Source organism: Micropterus salmoides, unplaced genomic scaffold (assembly GCF_014851395.1).
Source record: "Micropterus salmoides isolate LMB-PRFRI ecotype aquatic unplaced genomic scaffold, ASM1485139v1 Ms_hic_scaffold_3814, whole genome shotgun sequence".
NCBI lineage: Eukaryota > Metazoa > Chordata > Actinopteri > Centrarchiformes > Centrarchidae > Micropterus > Micropterus salmoides.
Genome location: NW_024043167.1, coordinates 1 through 18,318, shown reverse-complemented (window position 1 = coordinate 18,318; position 18,318 = coordinate 1). Strand labels below are relative to the sequence as shown.

General features: G+C 41.0%; 2 protein-coding genes across 3 annotated transcripts; one reads left to right on the top strand and one right to left on the bottom strand.

Moving 5' to 3' along the window:
- On the bottom strand, positions 1 to 5,535 carry LOC119884981 (protransforming growth factor alpha-like; the record flags this gene model as incomplete). 2 transcript variants are annotated; one of them, XM_038695240.1, is given in 8 exon segments in its annotated part: positions 1 to 306; positions 1,011 to 1,102; positions 1,259 to 1,408; positions 2,142 to 2,256; positions 3,663 to 3,836; positions 4,086 to 4,268; positions 4,395 to 4,424; positions 5,145 to 5,534. In XM_038695240.1, coding segments are annotated over 8 exon segments (795 nt in total). In that variant the 5' UTR covers positions 5,188 to 5,534.
- A 6,911-nt stretch (positions 5,536 to 12,446) lies between these two features.
- Positions 12,447 to 17,867, top strand: LOC119884980 (solute carrier family 2, facilitated glucose transporter member 11-like; the record flags this gene model as incomplete). The annotated part of the gene is given in 7 exon segments (XM_038695239.1): positions 12,447 to 12,866; positions 13,259 to 13,357; positions 13,998 to 14,158; positions 16,594 to 16,718; positions 16,918 to 17,047; positions 17,164 to 17,312; positions 17,680 to 17,867. Coding segments are annotated over 7 exon segments (876 nt in total), but the record flags the coding sequence as incomplete, so codon positions are not given.
- Between the last annotated feature and the right edge of the window lie 451 nt (positions 17,868 to 18,318).

The following is an 18,318-nucleotide window of genomic DNA, read 5'->3' as shown; positions in this document are numbered from 1 at the left end:
ATCAGCTTCGTCCTCAGAGCTTCAAATAGCATGTTGCAGTTCTGCATGCATTTCCACAGAATCAAAGAGTGAAGCAAACTCGTTCCTAGTCAGTGTCACGGAACATTTAACCTCCCACATCCAGCCGGCCTACCTTAGCCACATTGATGATAACGCTTCTTTGCCTGTGGCCAGGTCCGTTTGACCAGGACATGTGAAAACCACTTTGGATGTATCCCTGAGGGGTTGTGGGCCGGACGGATGAGGAAAACTAAACACGGCGTGAAGCAAACGGCTCATGTTCCAGCAAGATGACTTCTCAAACCACTAAAAAGGAAAATAATAAAACAGGTAAGTTCATTTGAGATTATATATATATATTTTTTTTTGTTTGTTTTGTTTTGATTACTGTCAAGGCCAGAAACAAAACACAGTGAATTGATCCTACTAATGAGCATTGTTTCCAAAGCCTGATATAGCTCATTCATCTGTGTCATAGAACTCATTAAAAACACATGTACTGCTGCCAGAAAGACTCACTAGCGAACCAAATGTGGATTACTCCGCAGCTGTAAATAGTCCCCAACACATGCACCATTTCCTCCTGTTTGAGTAACAATTGCTAAAAACTACAGTGCCCAGCAGTTTTAAAATCCTTTTTTGATAATGAAACCATATGTTTGTGACCCGTTGTTGATTTTGCCTTTTTCATGGGATTTGTTGACAACAGGAAAATACAAATTAATGCCAGCCTTGTACCTTGTGTACATGCAAAACATCATTTTCCTCCGCAATAGGGACACAGATATCCCATCTATCTCTATTACATGCTTTATCTGCGGATATAGAGCTCTGTATTCTATGCCTAATAAAAGCAATGTATGTAGTATTTACTGGAAATCTACATAAAAAAAATATCAATGTCTACAATTCACTGTCATCAACTGTTACATATGTTCTGAACTCTAAGTAAATAGATATGCGACTTTGGAAATAATCTTTTTTTTAACACAAAAAATAGATAAACGTACCACTCTCAGAAGGATAGCAGGATGCTCTGTGCTTCTCTGGGGCGTAGTGATGTGCGTGGCTCTGCCTGCGACAGTCCTGCCTCCACCAGAAACTGCACAAGAAAAGACTTAAGTACTCATAATCCTGAAAATCCTTCTGACATGAAGTCCATTTCTTCATTCCTTAGATTAAAAATGTGCTGGGCCTGCTACACGATCCCGGGGAAAACATTATCAAAATATGACATGTGCCATGCATGTTTACTTACTGTAAAAGTGTACACAACACCATGATGAGAACACACCCAATCACGCACAACACCAGCACAGTGGCAACAGTCTGTTGTCTGTGATTAGTCGCTACTACAGCAAGCAGGTCTGCATGCTCACACCTCATCCCAACAAAGCCCGGATGACACCTGCAACAAGGACCGGAAATCAAATTGGGTACGCATACAATAGGACAATAAGTGAATAAGAGAAATACAATCTTTCTAATATCAGTCTGTAGTAATATAACTGCAACAAGAGTTTACTTTTCCAGTAGATTAACAATAAATTCACAGATATACAGTCCAGTGAACAACCAAGAGGAACTGCAAATAAACATGGGCAATTAAAGTCTAGACATATATTATATCAATTAATGATATTACCACCACAATTTACAGTCATATTAAAATGATATTACATTAAAACATAGATGTGATGTCATACAGCTCATGTTTTCTGTACATGAATCATTTTGAAAATAAAACACTGATTTGTGAAAGGTGGTTTCCTTAGTAATTTGTTCCCTCACTTGTCTGTGGTTTCTCCTAAGAAACGGAGCAATATCACCCCAACTTCTGCTGTCTGGCACAACTGTGCTGTTACTATACTCAAGCTTTGGATCGTAACATTTCACTAACGTCTCACAGCATTTTGCTCCAACATAACGTATATTCCAGACCTCACTTCTCAGCAAAGCCCAGTCTGAAAAGTGCCAAAGTGCTTTAAATAGCTAAAGTACCATAACAATTTAAAATGCCAACGTAGAAGACGGTGAAACATATTCTTGTGTACATGCGAAATGTCTGTTATTACTAGTGCAGTGTCTCAGATTCATTTCTGAGTATCTTCACCTATATTGGTAAAAGCTGTATTACTTACACACATGCAGGTGTCTCCTCTAATATCAAGAAGCGACATGTGCCGTGGAAGCAGAAATGGCGGTGGGAGTCTGGACAATCATCAAAATGAGACCGAACAGCCGCTGCCACAAACTCTGTGAGACAAGATAATGTTGACATTTTCAGAGAGACGTACATAGTTTTTTTTTTTGTTGTTGTTGTTTTTAGTTTAAGATGGTGTTTTTGCTCTTTCTCAGACCATGAATCAACCCACTGCAAATTAAACAATTTTAGTTGGGTGGCCCTTCTCTTTGGGAGTACAGTGTGAAGAAAGCATCCACTAATATTTAGGTGGGTTACTTGAAATGATGGCACAGCGCCACCAACCTTTAGCCCTTCAAGTGCATGTATTCTACCCTAAATTACAATACCAAATGTTATCCAAGTGCACTTAGTCAACATGACACAGGTGAATATCATAAATCTAAAAAAGCCTAAGCCCGCGGCGAGCTGAAACAACAGCATGAACTAAATCCTAAAGCTGACACCCACGCCGCAAACCCTTGACTGAAGCCTTTTGTTACCAGTTGCATGTGGATTTGTGGTGGCTTACATCTCTTACTGTACCTTGGAGGGACAATTAGAGTCCAGAAAAGTCTTGATAACACACCGCAAACAAAAACCTCTGTCCATCAACCCACATTAGGACTCAGGAGAAAGCACATCCCCGCCGGACCCGTAGTTCTTTAGCAGAAAGTAAAATCTTAAATGCAGCTCCCTCACCGCTCCAAGCAACTATCTCAGTTTCCACTCAGGACAAAAATATCTGATTAAATCAACACCCAGACTAAACAAGACATTTCTTACAGTCAGACAAATTCCAACATAACTGACTCAAACAAAGTCAGTGTTTCCCAAGCAGCCGAAACAGATGCCTCAGTGTGACATTCAGGGTGGGAAGGAGGATGAACATCCAGACAGATAGCTGCATTACAGCGTTAGTCACACACTCCATTCCAACGGTAAATGGGCTTTTGGATTGCAGCCTACATGTATTGTTTCCTTCTTTCAGACTCTGTGAAAGCCCTCTGTTGTCCCTGAGGCATCTGCCTACCAACCCCTCTCTCGTTCCATGTGATTCTGGCAGTCGAACCAGAGGAACATCGAGACAAAAAGCAGCCTTTAGGGCACGTAAGGTGCTTTTCAGATAATAGTTTAATACTATAGGTGCAGCTTTTTGTGAATATACTGCTCAAATATACTGCTCATAATCTTTCACTTGCCACAATTGCGGCCCTTACTCACGCTAAGAGGATCAATTATCAGTCAGCGCCACACTGTCTGCATGTGTTGATGCACTGCAGCTCAATGGGAAGCTTTACAGTGTTGAGAACTCCTGCAAGGGAGGCAACTCTGCAGTGAGAGTGGATCAAGAGCTGTAATGGGGACAACTGGCATGTTTTCTCTGAGATTCTGAGATTTTCAAAAAACTGCAAATGGCTTGACAATGAGCTTGAAATTTCATTAGCATCTTGGCATGACATAATGCGCTGAGACTTACTTTTAACTACAAGGATGTTAGTTGTAGTAGTTTCATTCGTTGTGGTAGTTGTGCTTCTAGTTGCAGAGCTGTGTGTCGACGTGTTTGTGGCAGCAGTGGAGTTTGTATCTATGGAAATGCTGGCTTCGATAATTGTGGAGTTGCTCAGCTCTGCTCCAAATGTAAAGAGGGAAGCTGCAAAGAAGAAGATAAAACAGCTATTGAGATTTGATACAGTCCCAATGAAAGAAAAAATAGAAATAACATTAAATCCCTGCATGAATATAATATCAGATAAAGAACACCTGCTGTGGAGGCAGCACTGCAGTAAGAGTGGATCAAGGCCTTGAGAACATTTGCAGTTGTTTTTTTCTGGAGATTGCTTGATAATGAGCTTGAACCTTCATGTGCATCTGGACACGGCGTGACTGTGCAGAGACTTACCTTTAACTTGAGGAACGTTGGTTGTAGTAGTTGCAATGGTTGTGGTAGTTGTACTTCTGCTGCTGGTGGTTGCAGAGCTGCTTGCTGAGGTGTTCAGAGCAGCAGTGGAGTTTGTATCGAGGGAAATGCTGGCTTCAATAATTGCTGAATTGCTCGGCCCTGCTCCGAATGTAAAGAGCGAACCTGTAGAGAACAAAATAAACTGCTGTTAACATACAATACGGCCCTGATGAGAGAAAATATAGAAGAGAAAACAAATCCCTGCAGGAATATAATGACAAAAATACCAAAAAGTTTACTGTAACTCACCATCGAGTACCACAGACATACTAAAAGTACCTATAGGAATATAAAAAATACATATTACTGTATTGTGATTTATTTCAACCCAGGTGTCATACTTGCTATATAATGAACAACCTGAGGGTTAACCCAAATAATCTGCCACTGTACAGTTACGATCATGTGACTAGGCCTTCACTGTGATATCGATGCTTCATTGAGTAACTGGTACCCAACAATAGTAACAGGGTCAAGCATCCACTAAAAGGATGAGACCAAAGAACTATAAATACAGCATGTCCTTGAAGACACACAATCTAGACACAGAAACCAGCTCATAAACACAGGAAAGGTGGTTTGTTGTAAAAGAAAACTGACAAAAACTTAAGGAGCATAACAAGTAAGGTAATTTCCCACAAATGTTTAAGACAATACATCAAAATTACAAGGCCACTATAGTTTAAATATATTGTCTTAAGAATCAGAGGCACCACAAAATACTATACAATAAAAAGTATCAATACAACTAATACAATATGGAGATAATATGTAGTACCATAGATTAAAAAAAAAACAACTTCAAATTTATATAAGAGTATTGTAGTCGTTGTCATTGCAAGTCAGACAGTTATCAAGTGATTTAATATTAGATAACATAATAGGGGACAATACAACTCATTCAACTCAAATCATTAATCACTGAATGTATCTAAATGTTGGTCAGAAAATGACGAGCCAAAATTATGCTTGTATTCCTGCTAAATTATAGCTACTCACCGCTAATGAGAAAAATTGTATCCCAGAAAATCCGAGTCATCATGACGACTTGTAGGCTAAACTATAGTAAATTGACGAGCAGCTTCACTGAAATGCGGGCGTGTATTAAGAATCCACATTAGTGGTTAGTGTTGCAGGCTGCAGGGCGAGCAGCAGCAGCAGAGACCATCAGCACAGCAAACATTTAATCCCGCGATCACAGCGCAGACCTGTCGACTGCTGTCATTTACTACACACATCTGATCAACCGTCGCTTTAGATGTCGTCGTAGAGAAGTAGCCTAAGTAGCCTAACTGTGGTTGACTTTTCTTCCTTTTCGTTTTCACTCAAAACCACAAGAGTTTCCAGCAGGATGTCCGAGCGTTTGACTTCACTGTGTTCAATTGAGCAAACTCGTGTAATCCTGTCAGAGGCTGACCAATTAGAGACAGAGGAGGGGGAGGGGGAGGAGGAGGAGGAGGAGGAGAGGGGGGGGGGACTCGTTATGCCCTCAATATGACACTAATTTATGAGGTGCGTCTCAGCCTGTGTTTTAATGTTGTATTATTGTTATTATTTTATTTAACCCAGTGACAGAAGAAGAATTCAGATCCTTTCAGTAAATATGCAATTCAAAAGGGCTTTACTGGCATGGGATACGTTTTACATTGCCAAAGCAAGTATGAAATAAAAACAAGATGGAAGAATTTTGACTTTGAAATATATGCAGCAAGAGTTTAAGGCAGGTGTGGAAAATAATGCTGTAAAGTAAGAATGCTTTCAAAAATAGACATGTTAATAAATTACATTTATCAATGAACAAAATGCAAAGTGAGTGAACAGAAGAAAAATTTAATCAAATCAATATTTTGTGTTACCACCTAGGTATACTTGCGCACAGTCAGGGATTTTGTAGGCACGTTGTCAGGTGTACGATTAAACAATTAAACCAAACAGGTGCAAATGATCACCAATTCAATATGTAAATCCACCATGTGCAGATGAGTGAAACTTTGAAAATACAAATAAGTGAAAAATACTAATTAATACCACATTGTGAAAATACTCCATTACAAGCACAAGTCCTGCATTTAAAACCTTCTTTAAGTAAAATGATATATTATTAGCTAAATGTACTCATTGTGTCCCCTGTCAGTGTTTTAGTATCATACGTGATATTTTCTGGTTAATATTATTGCTGTAGATTTTTGTTTAGTTTATAGTTTATGGAATTTAGTTTAGCTAATTTGAACTACTTTACATTGTAAAATATTTTAGCTGTCGAACTGCAGATTCAGGAGGAGCAATCAGGGATTCTGGCTGTGCAACAGTGGACAAGCTTTTTACCCTTACAGGGTTGTTGAGGGGTCGTTTGACCATCCAGTCCAGAATCGCATCCCTGCTTTTTGCAGATGACGTGGTTCTGTTGGCTTCATCGTGACCTCCAGCACGCACTGGGTGGTTTGTAGCCTAGCGTGAAGTGCCTGGTATGAGGGTCAGCACCTCCAAGTCTGGCCATGGTGGATTCCCAAGTGAAGGAGTTCAAGTATCTTGGGATCTCGTTCACGAGTGACGGCAAAATGGAGTGTGAGATTGACAGGCGAATAGGTGCAGTGTCAGCAGTGATGCAGCCATTGTACTGGGCCACTGTGTTAAAGAGGGAGCTGAGCCAGAAGGCAAAGCTTTGGATTTACCAGTCTATCTATGTTCCCCTCAACTATGGTCATGAGCTGTGGGTAATGACCGAAAGAATGAGAATGAGTTTCCTCCTAAGGTTGGCGGGGCACAGCCTTAGAGATAGGGTGAGGAGCATTGACATTCGGAGGGAGCTACGCATAGAGCTGGTGATCCTTCATATCAAAAGGAGCCAGTTGAGGTGGTTCGGGCATCTGGTAAGGACGCCTCCTGGAAGCCTTCCATTGGAGGTTTTCCTGGGACAGACTGTAAGACCATTTCAGGCAAAATTGTAATTTGGGGCTATAGGGGAGAGGGGGGATTTGAGCCTTTGGGGGCGTTAAGCCACCCTATGATGGAGAGAGGCCCATGTAATAAGTGAAGAGCACAATTAAGTTCAAAAAACTTTTTTGCCGTTCAAAATGAAATTTTTATGTTCAACGAGTGAGTTGTGTCTAAACAATTACCCTAACCTGCTGGATGACACAGGTTTGTTAAAATGGCAGTGATTAAGTAATTTGAGCCAAAAGACCTGGAAGTTAAGCCAGCTATTTTAATGTAATTTTACCTTGCATTCTTATATCTTACAAAGGAAATTATGTGACATTAAATTAAGGCCAGAAACCATCATGCCATGCTTCTGTAAACGGAAGACAGACAGGGCTTCCACTCCTCTAGTGGATTTGGATAGATAAGTGGAAGCGGTACAGAATGGGAAGTCCATATGTCAGGTGGCAAGGGACATGAAAATCAACAGGATGACTTTAAGCGATACATTAAATGCAATGAAATGTTGTGAAAGGTAGAAAACTGTTAATTTTAGATCCAAAGTAATTAGGGATGGCCACATCCTAAAATACATTTATAAATATTTTAGTTGTAGATATTACATCAATCATCAATCATCACATCACTATCATGTCCTCACTCTAAAGATGAAGTAAATATTGGCCCAACTCACCCCGCTCTCCCCTACAAATAAAATTTACTTGATTTATTGTCCTGGAAAACGTTAACTGGTTTAGATGTTTTTCTTTATCACTGGGATTTAAAATTAATAAAAAGTTTTATATAATTCATTTTTCCCCTTTAGAGTACTCTAAGAATAGCTTTGCTGGTCCATCTGTTCATTCATCTGTCCAACCGTTTGGTCCAGAGCAAGATATTACTGATGAGTAATGGCCAGATTCCCATGAAATTTGGTGTGAATATTCAGCTCCAAAGGATGATTCCTCATGTTTTTGTTGATCCTCTGACCTTTTGTCAACAGTGCTATTATAACTTTTATCAGGTTCAGTGTGAAAGCTGCCAGACTTTCCAGGAAAGCGCAGCATCGAAATGCTTCAGACACATACAAATTGTTCCCAAAGTGACTGCGCTGTGTGTTTCTTCTACACTTGCTCTTAATAAAAGAGGTAAATCATCCTAATTGTTCCAACATGTTAAGTTCCAAGTACAACTACAATTGCTGATCGAAACCCTTAATGATGAGATAGCCTCCTTTTAAAAAAAATGGATGTTGATGATACATAATTTTCCTATTAAACTACCCTCTTATTACAGCAAATTTTGTTTAGTGACTTGTTTTGTCACACAATGAGGCCATAATTGGAAAGGAAGTACAGTAGCTTTTCCGTTTCTGATGCTGACATTTCAAACCACCTGCATCTGCTGGACATAAACAATTAGCTAAGGACAAGGAGGAGGCATTTAGAGTGGTGACAGGGCCGGGTGCAGGGCGTTAAAGTACAGGTTGTAGCAGGTCTAAAGCTATGTAATATTTTTAATAAATTTATGAGAATACCCAATTATGAATTTTAATATTCAGAAAATATTAATCCATAAATATCTTGTTTCGGGGCACCACCGGAGTTGTTATTAACCCAAAGTCTCTGGACCTCTGGGTAGCATTTTAATAATTATACAATTATTCACTAGTGATCAATTAGCTAATAATCGCTCAATTATCTTAAATCAATCAGTCAGTCTCATCTGAAGGGTAAATTCTCTTGGCAGGGACTTAGAAATAGGCAACACACACAATTCCTTGATTACAGTGAATTTATTAGCTAACTAAGGTGATATAAAAATGCGGTTAAATACATCAGAGAAATAAACAATGGCTAAACAATGAGAAGGGAGATCTATTGTGGGAGAATTTGACTCATACGGCAGCTAATGAATGCAATTAGATGATAACTCGGTTAAATTTGTCTAGGGGTTTAAGGACTTAATATCATGGATTAACAACTATTGGACATCACTGGCCACAGAATGCCTTGTTTTGCCTTACGGTAGGTCGGCGGCCTGCCTTGGCCTGTTGCACGGGTCCCATGCTAGCTGCCCGATTCCTGGCTTTTGGCTAGGGAATTCTCCGGGGTTCTCCATGTCTGGAATGAAGAAAAACCCTCAAGGGTTGGCCGTCCTCCGTCTGGCAATTCGGCTGTTCTTCAGGTGTCCTTTGTTGCCGCTGCCAAGACCACGTAGCTGGGTCTGTCCTCGGTGAAGTTAGCTCGACGAATAAAGCTTAAAAAGAACTTGGTCGTCCTTGAATTAAACTAGTGTAACTTAACGGACTGATAACTTTTAACAAAACAAAACCAAAGAAAATAAAACGCAAGTAAAGTTGCTGTTAAATGAGGAAAAGCTGATGTCGCAGCACTTCGCATGGGTAGCTTGAAGCGAATAAATGCCGTTCGCTGCGCCGGGCCGAACTCTTAGGGCGTTGCCGGGAGAGGGGCACGCCGGGCGCATGCCGAAGCGCCGTTGAAGAGTCAGGAACAAGCAGAGGACAAGGAGCAAGAGAAGAGAGCGACGTTGTGTGTTGCGCTTTTGTTGGTTGGGGCGTGGTTTCCCAGAGGGCCGTTTCCAGTTTCCCGAGGGACTGTCTTTCTAAACTTTTAATATGTCTAAAAAAAAAACAAAAGAAAATCTATTTGCGCGTATTATAATCAAATATCTTCCCACAATCAAACCTCAATTGTTAAACGGTTGTACCGTTCTAAGTTTAAGCATTTGGTAACAGGAAAACAATTGTCAGTAATTAGACCTTAAAAGGTTAGCATTTCAGAATGATATCAGAGGAGAGGAACTTAACTTGCTTTCATGGATATATTGGCTGTTACACGTTCTTAGAGAATATAAGCAAGACACATGAATGGCATCAGATTATTGGACATGATAAATACCGAGTGACATTTATACATTAAACGGCATTTCAGCCGATGGCATGTAATACTTATTTCGTCCACTTGGGGAAGCTCAGGTTACATGAGGATAACTCTGATTAATCCTAAAACAATCTTCTCAGGAGCTGGGAAATTCAGTTACTTAACCTTAAATTCAAGCTGGCAATTAATAGAGTATAGGATGGGGTGGGGCGGTTTAGGGTTTCCTGCCCCCTCTTAAGGAGAGTTTCGATAGGCTGTTTGTAATCTCTGGTTAGTTTCTTTGTCATTTTAACAATTCAGGCACCAAGAGGCTTATCTCGGCTGTTGCCAAAGGTGGCCAGTTTTACGATCAACTGCCAAGGAATACCACTTAGGGAAAGCGACCTTTCAATCCCCCTTCCTTTGGGGGTCGCTTCGGCTGTCTTTAGAGGGTTGGTAATCAAACCCCCCTCCTCCTTCTTTCTGGGAGAGAAAAGAGGAATTGAGTCTCCAAATTATTTAATATGAAACGCACAAATCCATACTGTTGGTTCACTACAAGGTTTAACAAGGAGGTGCGAGAAGCTAAACGACTGTACGCAGAGAGACTAAAGAACCAGTTCTCTGCAAACGACGCCACTTCTGTATGGAGGAGGTTCAGACAGATCACAAACTATAAACCCAAAATCCCCCACTCCATTAACGATTCTCGTCTGGCAAATGAGCTGAACCAGTTCTACTCAATCGGAGAGTCAATCGGACACCATCCCCCGTGACTCCTCCGCTCAGCTTCAGCCTCAGTCCACCACATCTTCCCCTCCCTCCTCAGAGCTGGCCAGCTCCACCCCCTCCCCTCTTCTCTCAATCACAGAGAGGGAAGTCAACGGTCTTTTCAGGAGGCAGAAACCCGGCAAAGCAGCTGGGCCGGAATCTGTCTCCCCATCCACTCTGAAGCACTGTGCTGATCAGCTGTCTCCAGTGTTCACAGACATTTTTAACACCTCACTGGAACATGCCATGTGCCAGCCTGCTTCAAAGCCTCCACCATCATCCCTGTCCCCAAGCAACCAAGGACCACTGGACTAAACGACTTCAGACCCGTCGCCCTGACCTCTGTGGTTATGAAGTCCTTTGAATGCCTTGTGTTGTCCCACCTAAAATCCATCACAGACCCACTCCTGGACCACCTGCAGTTCGCCTACAGAGCCAACAGGTCTGTAGATGATGCAGTAAACATGGCCCTTCACTACATCCTCCAGCACCTGGACTCCCCAGGAACCTACGCCAGGATCCTGTTTGTGGATTTCAGCTCTGCTTTTAACACCATCATCCCGGCCCTGCTGCAGGACAAGCTCTCCCAGCTGAGCGCGCCTGACTCCACCTGCAGGTGGATCACAGACATCCTGACGGACAGGAAGCAGCACGTGAAGCTGGGAAAACATGTCTCTGATTCCAGGACCATCAGCACCAGTTCCCCTCAAGGCTGCGTTCTTTCCCCCCTTCTCTTCTCCCTGTACACCAACAGCTGCACCTCCAGTCACCAGTCTGTCAAGCTCCTGAAGTTTGCGGACAACACCACCCTCATTGGGCTGATCTCAGGTGGGGACGAGTCCGCCTACAGGTGGGAGATCGACCATCTGGTGACCTGGTGCAGAAAGAACAGTCTGGAGCTCAACACTCAGAAGACAGTGGAGATGGTCGTGGACTTCAGAAAGAGCACAGCCCCACCCTCCCCCATCATCCTGTGTGACTCCTCAGTCATCACTGTGGACTCCTTCCGCTTCCTGGGCACCATCATCTCCCAGGACCCCAAGTGGGAGCTGAACATCACCTCCCTCACCAAGAAGGCAGGAAGCAGGAAGACTGCAGCTGACTCCTCCCACCCCGGACACAAACTGTTTCAGACTCTCCCCTCTGGCAGGAGCCTACGGTCCATCAGCACCAAAACCTCTCGCCACAAAAACAGTTTCTCAGTTTTCCTCATTAACAAGGCCCGGGTCCCCCACTGACACTCCACCCTTGCAAACGATACAAATGTCTCTGCACATGTAAATACCGTTTCATCTCGTGTCGTGCTAAGACCTGGCACGTCGCACATATTTGTTGTTGATTGTTGATCTTTGTTGTTGTATATTTTTATGTTGTCAGTTTATATATTTATAGGTACACAATATTCTCTTCCTTGCGTTACTTCTGCACGGCACAAACCCAGAATAATGCACATGTATATCTGCAATGTTGTTCTTCAATTCCATATTTATATATTTCCACATTTATTTATTTATGTTGACTGTATGTTTGTCTACGTGTAGCACCTTATCACCACAGCAAATTCCTCGTATGTGTAAAACACTACTTGGCAATAAAGCTCCTTCTGATTCTGATTCTGATTATTAAATATAGATTATATTAGAAAATATAACATATCAACAAATACAAAATAATAGGACATTATAATAGAAGTAGGCTACAGTTTACAATCCACGTGTCCGCATCCACCACCTTGTACCTGAACGTAACTTCTTCGTGGTTGATCTAAAACTTTACTAACCCCAGACCCTTACTGCGCACGCGTTGTTGTTCTTAATTACTCACCGAGACAGTAGCTATGTGAAGTTAATCCTTACCTCCACACTGTTACGCACAACAAATCTCTACGTGAGTAAATCATTGGTGTTGCATTTGAAGAGTCCTGGTAAGATATCAGCTCAGTCTCTGTCTCTCTCGGTTGATTGCAAAACTGCATCCAATCATAAAACAGCTTAACGCTGTCACGCGCGTGGTGTAGGCGCGTGCACGAGCATGCCTTGTAGAGGACCGCTATGTGAGAGGTGGGCTGACCTGTGTGACTCGCTGTTGGACTCAAGTCACTTTTTACTGCCACCTTCGAGTAACAATGTCGCATGCTGGTGCACAGAAGGTAAATCATAGATTAACTTTGAGTTTAATTCCCTTGTTTGATTTGTAGCTGAATTTCTTGGTGGCTGTGTATAGTTGCTATGAAGTTCGGTGCTATTTGAAGATATTTTGGTTTTTAACAATTTAACAACAAAACAACTATGAACCTACTAAGAAAGTGGAACCAATGACAGAATCTGCAGACTAAACTTTGAGAAGAAATATCAATCTTTGCAGGTGTAATTCTGATACTGTCTCTCCAGGTGCATGGCTGCAGTTGTTTTAAATAGCTTAGAGATTTACAGTCAGTGAAGAAACAAGTCGATCATTTACAGGTGATGCTGTGATTTTAGCAAATGAGTTGGTAAGATAAGTATAATCTAATGAAAAGTATCTATCTGTTTGTGTTAACAGAGCAGTTCTCTGACATTGGTGCTCATGGTTGCTTCTGCAGCCATTGGAGGTACTCTTCAATATGGCTACAACCTGGCTATAATGAATTCTCCCACAGCTGTAAGTTTTCATTCTAATTTCCAAATTGTGTGTGTGTGTGTGTGTGTGTGCGTGTGTGTGTGATCATGCAGTCGCAGCGGATGTCCCAGTGTTCCTAGGTGTTGATTATTCATAGACTATGTATAGGTTATTTACTTATGTGGTAATTGTTCCAAAAAGTTATGTCTACCAGTGAGAAGGTATGCCATTAACATTGTGGTACATTAATACTGATAATAAATCTGTAAGTGTATTTTGTGTATATCTGTTTGTAGACCAGAATCACTGTTATTCACATTTGGGTCACAGTGTAAATTGGCACATTCAAGAATTAGGCTACTTGTGTGTGATTAGTCATTCTCATTGTTACACATCCAGTTTTATTGTGCTTAAGAAACTAATTCTGGACACAGGATCTTTCCTCAGTATTTTGTTAAGCCGAGCAGCTGCACAGAGAAATCAAAAGCAGAAACTTCCAACAGCAAACAATTCTGCAACTTGCTAGTAGATACAAATATTTTATGCTTAGATCTTTGTTGTGATGCTGTAAATTTACCCTGTGAGGTCTGGAGTCAAAGGCAGAAATCACAGTGTGCATCGCCACAAAAATATAAACAGACAGACACCTATGCTCTGTTTACATGTATGTCTTCTCTTGCAGTTTATCCAAACCTTTGTCAATGAGACGTTCCTGGAGCGCTGGGACATTCAGTTGGAGGACTACCAGGTGACTCTGGTCTGGACAATGATTGTCTCCATCTTCTCATTGGGGGGCTTTGCAGGGGCAATTATCGCAGGACCCATGACCATACGCTTTGGGAGGTAATAGCTTTATAAGATCATGCTACTGTATGTAATTGTGTAACTGTATGAGTACAGAAGATTACAGACTGAGATATTCATTGCAGTGTGCAGAAAGTGAATGATCAACCTGTTGACGTGCATGCATATGAATAAATAAAGAGACTGTTCATTTACGTTCCTTTCACGTGTATATGCATATGACCCTGCAAATTACAAAAACAAAAACAGATTGAGTTTTGATCTTCTGAGAAACAAATAAGCATCGGCCATGTTTGCATACTGTAGATATTACTGTAACTGCCTTTAAGTTATTAGGCTGTGTTTTTATTTTATTGTGAACAAATCCCGCAAAAAGACCAAAACCAACTATATACTACAATACTTTCCGACTTCCTTACTCTTTCTGCTGCACTCAGCCCGAAACCAATTCATTCTTACTGAAAATGTACACTTTTTAAAAAACGGGTCACAAAAACAACATATCAATTTTGATAGTGCTAAATAATTTCCTAAAACTGGTTGGCACTGCAGTTTTTAGTAAACGTTACTCAAACAGTTTATTGGGGACTATATTCGGTTGCAGATTAAACACATTCAGTGTCCGTGTTCATGGTAATAAAGGAAGAGGTGCAACAGTGCTGCTATATGGAGAAAAGTAAAAAGATAAATAAAAATAATAATGTAAATAATAATAAGACACATAATAAGACTCACAAAAGCGAAATGAGAGTAATATTAAGATCAATACAAGCAAAACAAAAACATTAGGAAAATGCTGAACTAAAATAATGGGTCTTAAGATTTATTTTAAAATACTGTTAAAGTTTGACAGTATTTTGATCTGGGAGGTTGTTCCACAGATGTGGACCATATACACTAAAAGCTGCCTCTCTGTATTTAGTTGTCCTTGCCATTTAGGTTACTACAAGGCCAGTGCCAGAGGATCTGACAGGTCTATTGGGAACATATGATAAAAGCAAGTCTGATAGATATTGAGGTGCTATTCCGTTTAGTGATTTGAATACAAATAAAAGTATCTTAAATCTATCCAATGAAGGGACTTAAGAACGGGTGAGATGTGTGCTCTTCGTCTGGTCTTGGTCAATACCTGTGCTGCAGCATTCTGAATGGTTTGTAGCTTATTATGTACTTCTGGGGTAGACCAGAGAAGAGTGTGTTGCAATAGTCAAGTTGGTATTAAAAGCATAGATAAGTTTCTCATTGTCTGTTTAAGTGAAGGATGGCTGTACTTTAGCTATATGTCTGAGGTGGTAAAAGGCATTTTTGTGACATAACTGATATGTGATCCTGGTTTGGACCAAGATTTTTTACTAGGGGCTTTTTATTTTGTGTCAAGGATTAAAGGTTTGAGTACAGTAGCTTTCTTCTGTCCTTAGTTCCTATAATTAAATCCCCTTATCTTTGTTCAGCTGTAGGAACACAGCTAACAGCAACTTATCAGTAGGACTGGTGTCATTAGGTGATAATGAAAAATATAGTTGCATGTCATCAGCATAGATATGGAAATCAATCCCATGCTCCCTGATTATGTATCCCAGCGGTAACATATACAGACTGAACAGTACCGGGCCCAGAATGGAACCTTGATGAAACCCACAAGGATATTCTCATTTAATCACATTCAGATAAATAAATCCTAAACCCATTCAGGACCGAGTCTGAGAGGCCAACACAATTCTGTAATCTGTTGATGATGATGTCATGGTCAATAGTGTTAAAATGGGTTAGTTAGCTGTAGTTTTTAGTGGCCTCTAGCAGTGAGGTTTCAGATTGCAACACTACCTTCCCAAGCGTGCGCTCGTGCACATGCTCAAACTTATGAGTGAGCCAAAACAGAGGCCGACACACCAGAGACAGCGTTACACAAAATGCTGAAAACTTTTTGGTGTTAAGGGACTCTATTTCGTTACTTGCGGTGTTGTACAGTTCAGAATCAGTAGGCAAGAGGTACGGGAGCGTGCATGAACGTCACAGCCGGGTTAACCAATGAATTTCGGGGAAAAGCCAACCGGATATCTTCAGATAGGAAGCAGCATAGTGGTTGTTCCAAGCGACCGTGAAAGAAAGCATGTGGTTAATTTTTATGTGAGGTTACAACTTGTTCAGTAATAGCCAGTAAAAAAGTGATTCATTTGATTAAAAAAATCACATAATACCCCTTTAGGTCTATGAGTACTAATATAAAGATTACAAATCATTTACAACTTTGACTATCGATGTTTCAGTGATGATGAGGGTGAAAGCCAGAACATATTTGAGGTTGGTCAGTATGAACAGGTCAAGGTTGTTTTTCTTTATTAGGGGTTTAACAACAGCAGTTGTCAGTACTGTGGGGAAAATACCTGTCACCCGGTTACGTCTTCAGAGGTAAACCCCAAAACCACAACAGTTGTAAGCAATCTATTAACTGTGTCCTTGTTTCCCCTCCCAAGGAAGAAATGCCTGCTGTTGAACAACATTTTCCTCATGACTGGTGCACTCTTAGCTGTGACGAGCAGAGCTGCCAAGTCTTTTGAGATGATAATTATTTCACGTGTTCTGGTTGGAATAAACGCAGGTATGTATTTGTGTTAGTAAATATTTATGTTTGCCTTCAATACTGTCAGATTTTCCTCTGACTTACTGGACAGTATATTTGTAATGCATGTAGCAGACTGAAATGAGAACTGAAGTATTCTGCGATAATAATGCTGTGGGTTAAAAAAAAAACGGTTAGAAAAAATAAATCATCAGAAACTTCACTGTGTCTTTTACAGGGATCAGCATGAATGTGCAACCTATGTATTTTGGAGAAAGTGCACCAAAGCACTTAAGGGGGGCTATCTCCTTGTCATCAGCTGTTTTCACAGCATTTGGTGTTGTGTTAGGACAGGTGGTTGGACTCAGGTATGGACACAATATTTGTCAAAACAGGCCAATCTTTTACTGAAAAAAACAACAACATCTGTGTGCTATAGATTTCAAAGATATCCACAGTAACGCTCTGGATAATTTATTTATAGAGAGATTTTGGGCAGTGAGCCATGTTGGCAGTATCTTCTTGCCAGTAATGCCATTCCTGGCTTCATTCAGCTCCTCACCCTGCCGTGGTTCCCAGAGAGCCCCCGATACCTGCTCATCGACAGGGGGGACAAGGAGGCTTGTATTAACGGTGGGTACTGAAACATGTCAACCAGTGTTGGAAAGTAACTCAAGTACAATTTTCATTTCATTTAAATAATGATCCACATTATCCGATATTTCACAAAAAATCTCACAATCCCATCTCACAACCCCCATATTTATCTTGGTTCCCTTTTTAGGGGCCAACTTCTGGTTGGTAACTACACCACCTCATACCTCACCAGCTGCAACATTAAAATGCTACCTGAGCACTTCTTCCACCACTGCTGTCAGCCCATACATTAATTTATACCTTTTTTATAGTATATAAAAACATACAGAATAATAAGTTATAGCCAGAGAATAACAGTACAAAACATTTCTGGGTATTTAAGTTGCATTTTTGTTTTGGTCAGCTTTGAGGCGGCTGCGCGGCTGTGAGGTCCAGAACAGCGAGCTCGATGAGATTCTGCAGGAACAGGTTCAAACCAAAGGCATGAGGCCCAGCCGACCCTGGGAACTTTTTACTGATCGCTCGGTGCGCTGGCAGCTCATCTCTGTCATGGTCATCAGCAGCGCCATGCAGCTCTGTGGTAACGACTCAGTAAGACGAGCTGGCATCACTGTTTTAATGTGCATGTTTGTGTCTCCATAGAAATATTGTTATAGCCATGAGGATCAGTGTTACTGATACAGAGGTGTACAGTAACAGTATCATGTGTTCTTTTGGCCTTCAGCTGTGTAGAAATTTAAGATGATCCATCAGCAGTTTGAGTTTCTTTACATTCCTGCAGGTCATATTATAATGTATACAGGTGATGAAACATCATTGCTTGCTGTAACGTGCAGTGAATGACGTGTGAAGAGAGCTTGTTGTTCTGAATGTGCATTATTTACTAAAGGCTTAGTTTCTTTGTTATTTTTGCTGTGCACATATGAGCGTTAATAATGAGTCTAACCTGCAAGAAGTTGCTTTCTCATCAGAAAGTGCTGACTAAATCTCCCGTTTTCAAGGCTTTTAACCACATGCTTGGCAGTTTCAGGGAGGGGACAGG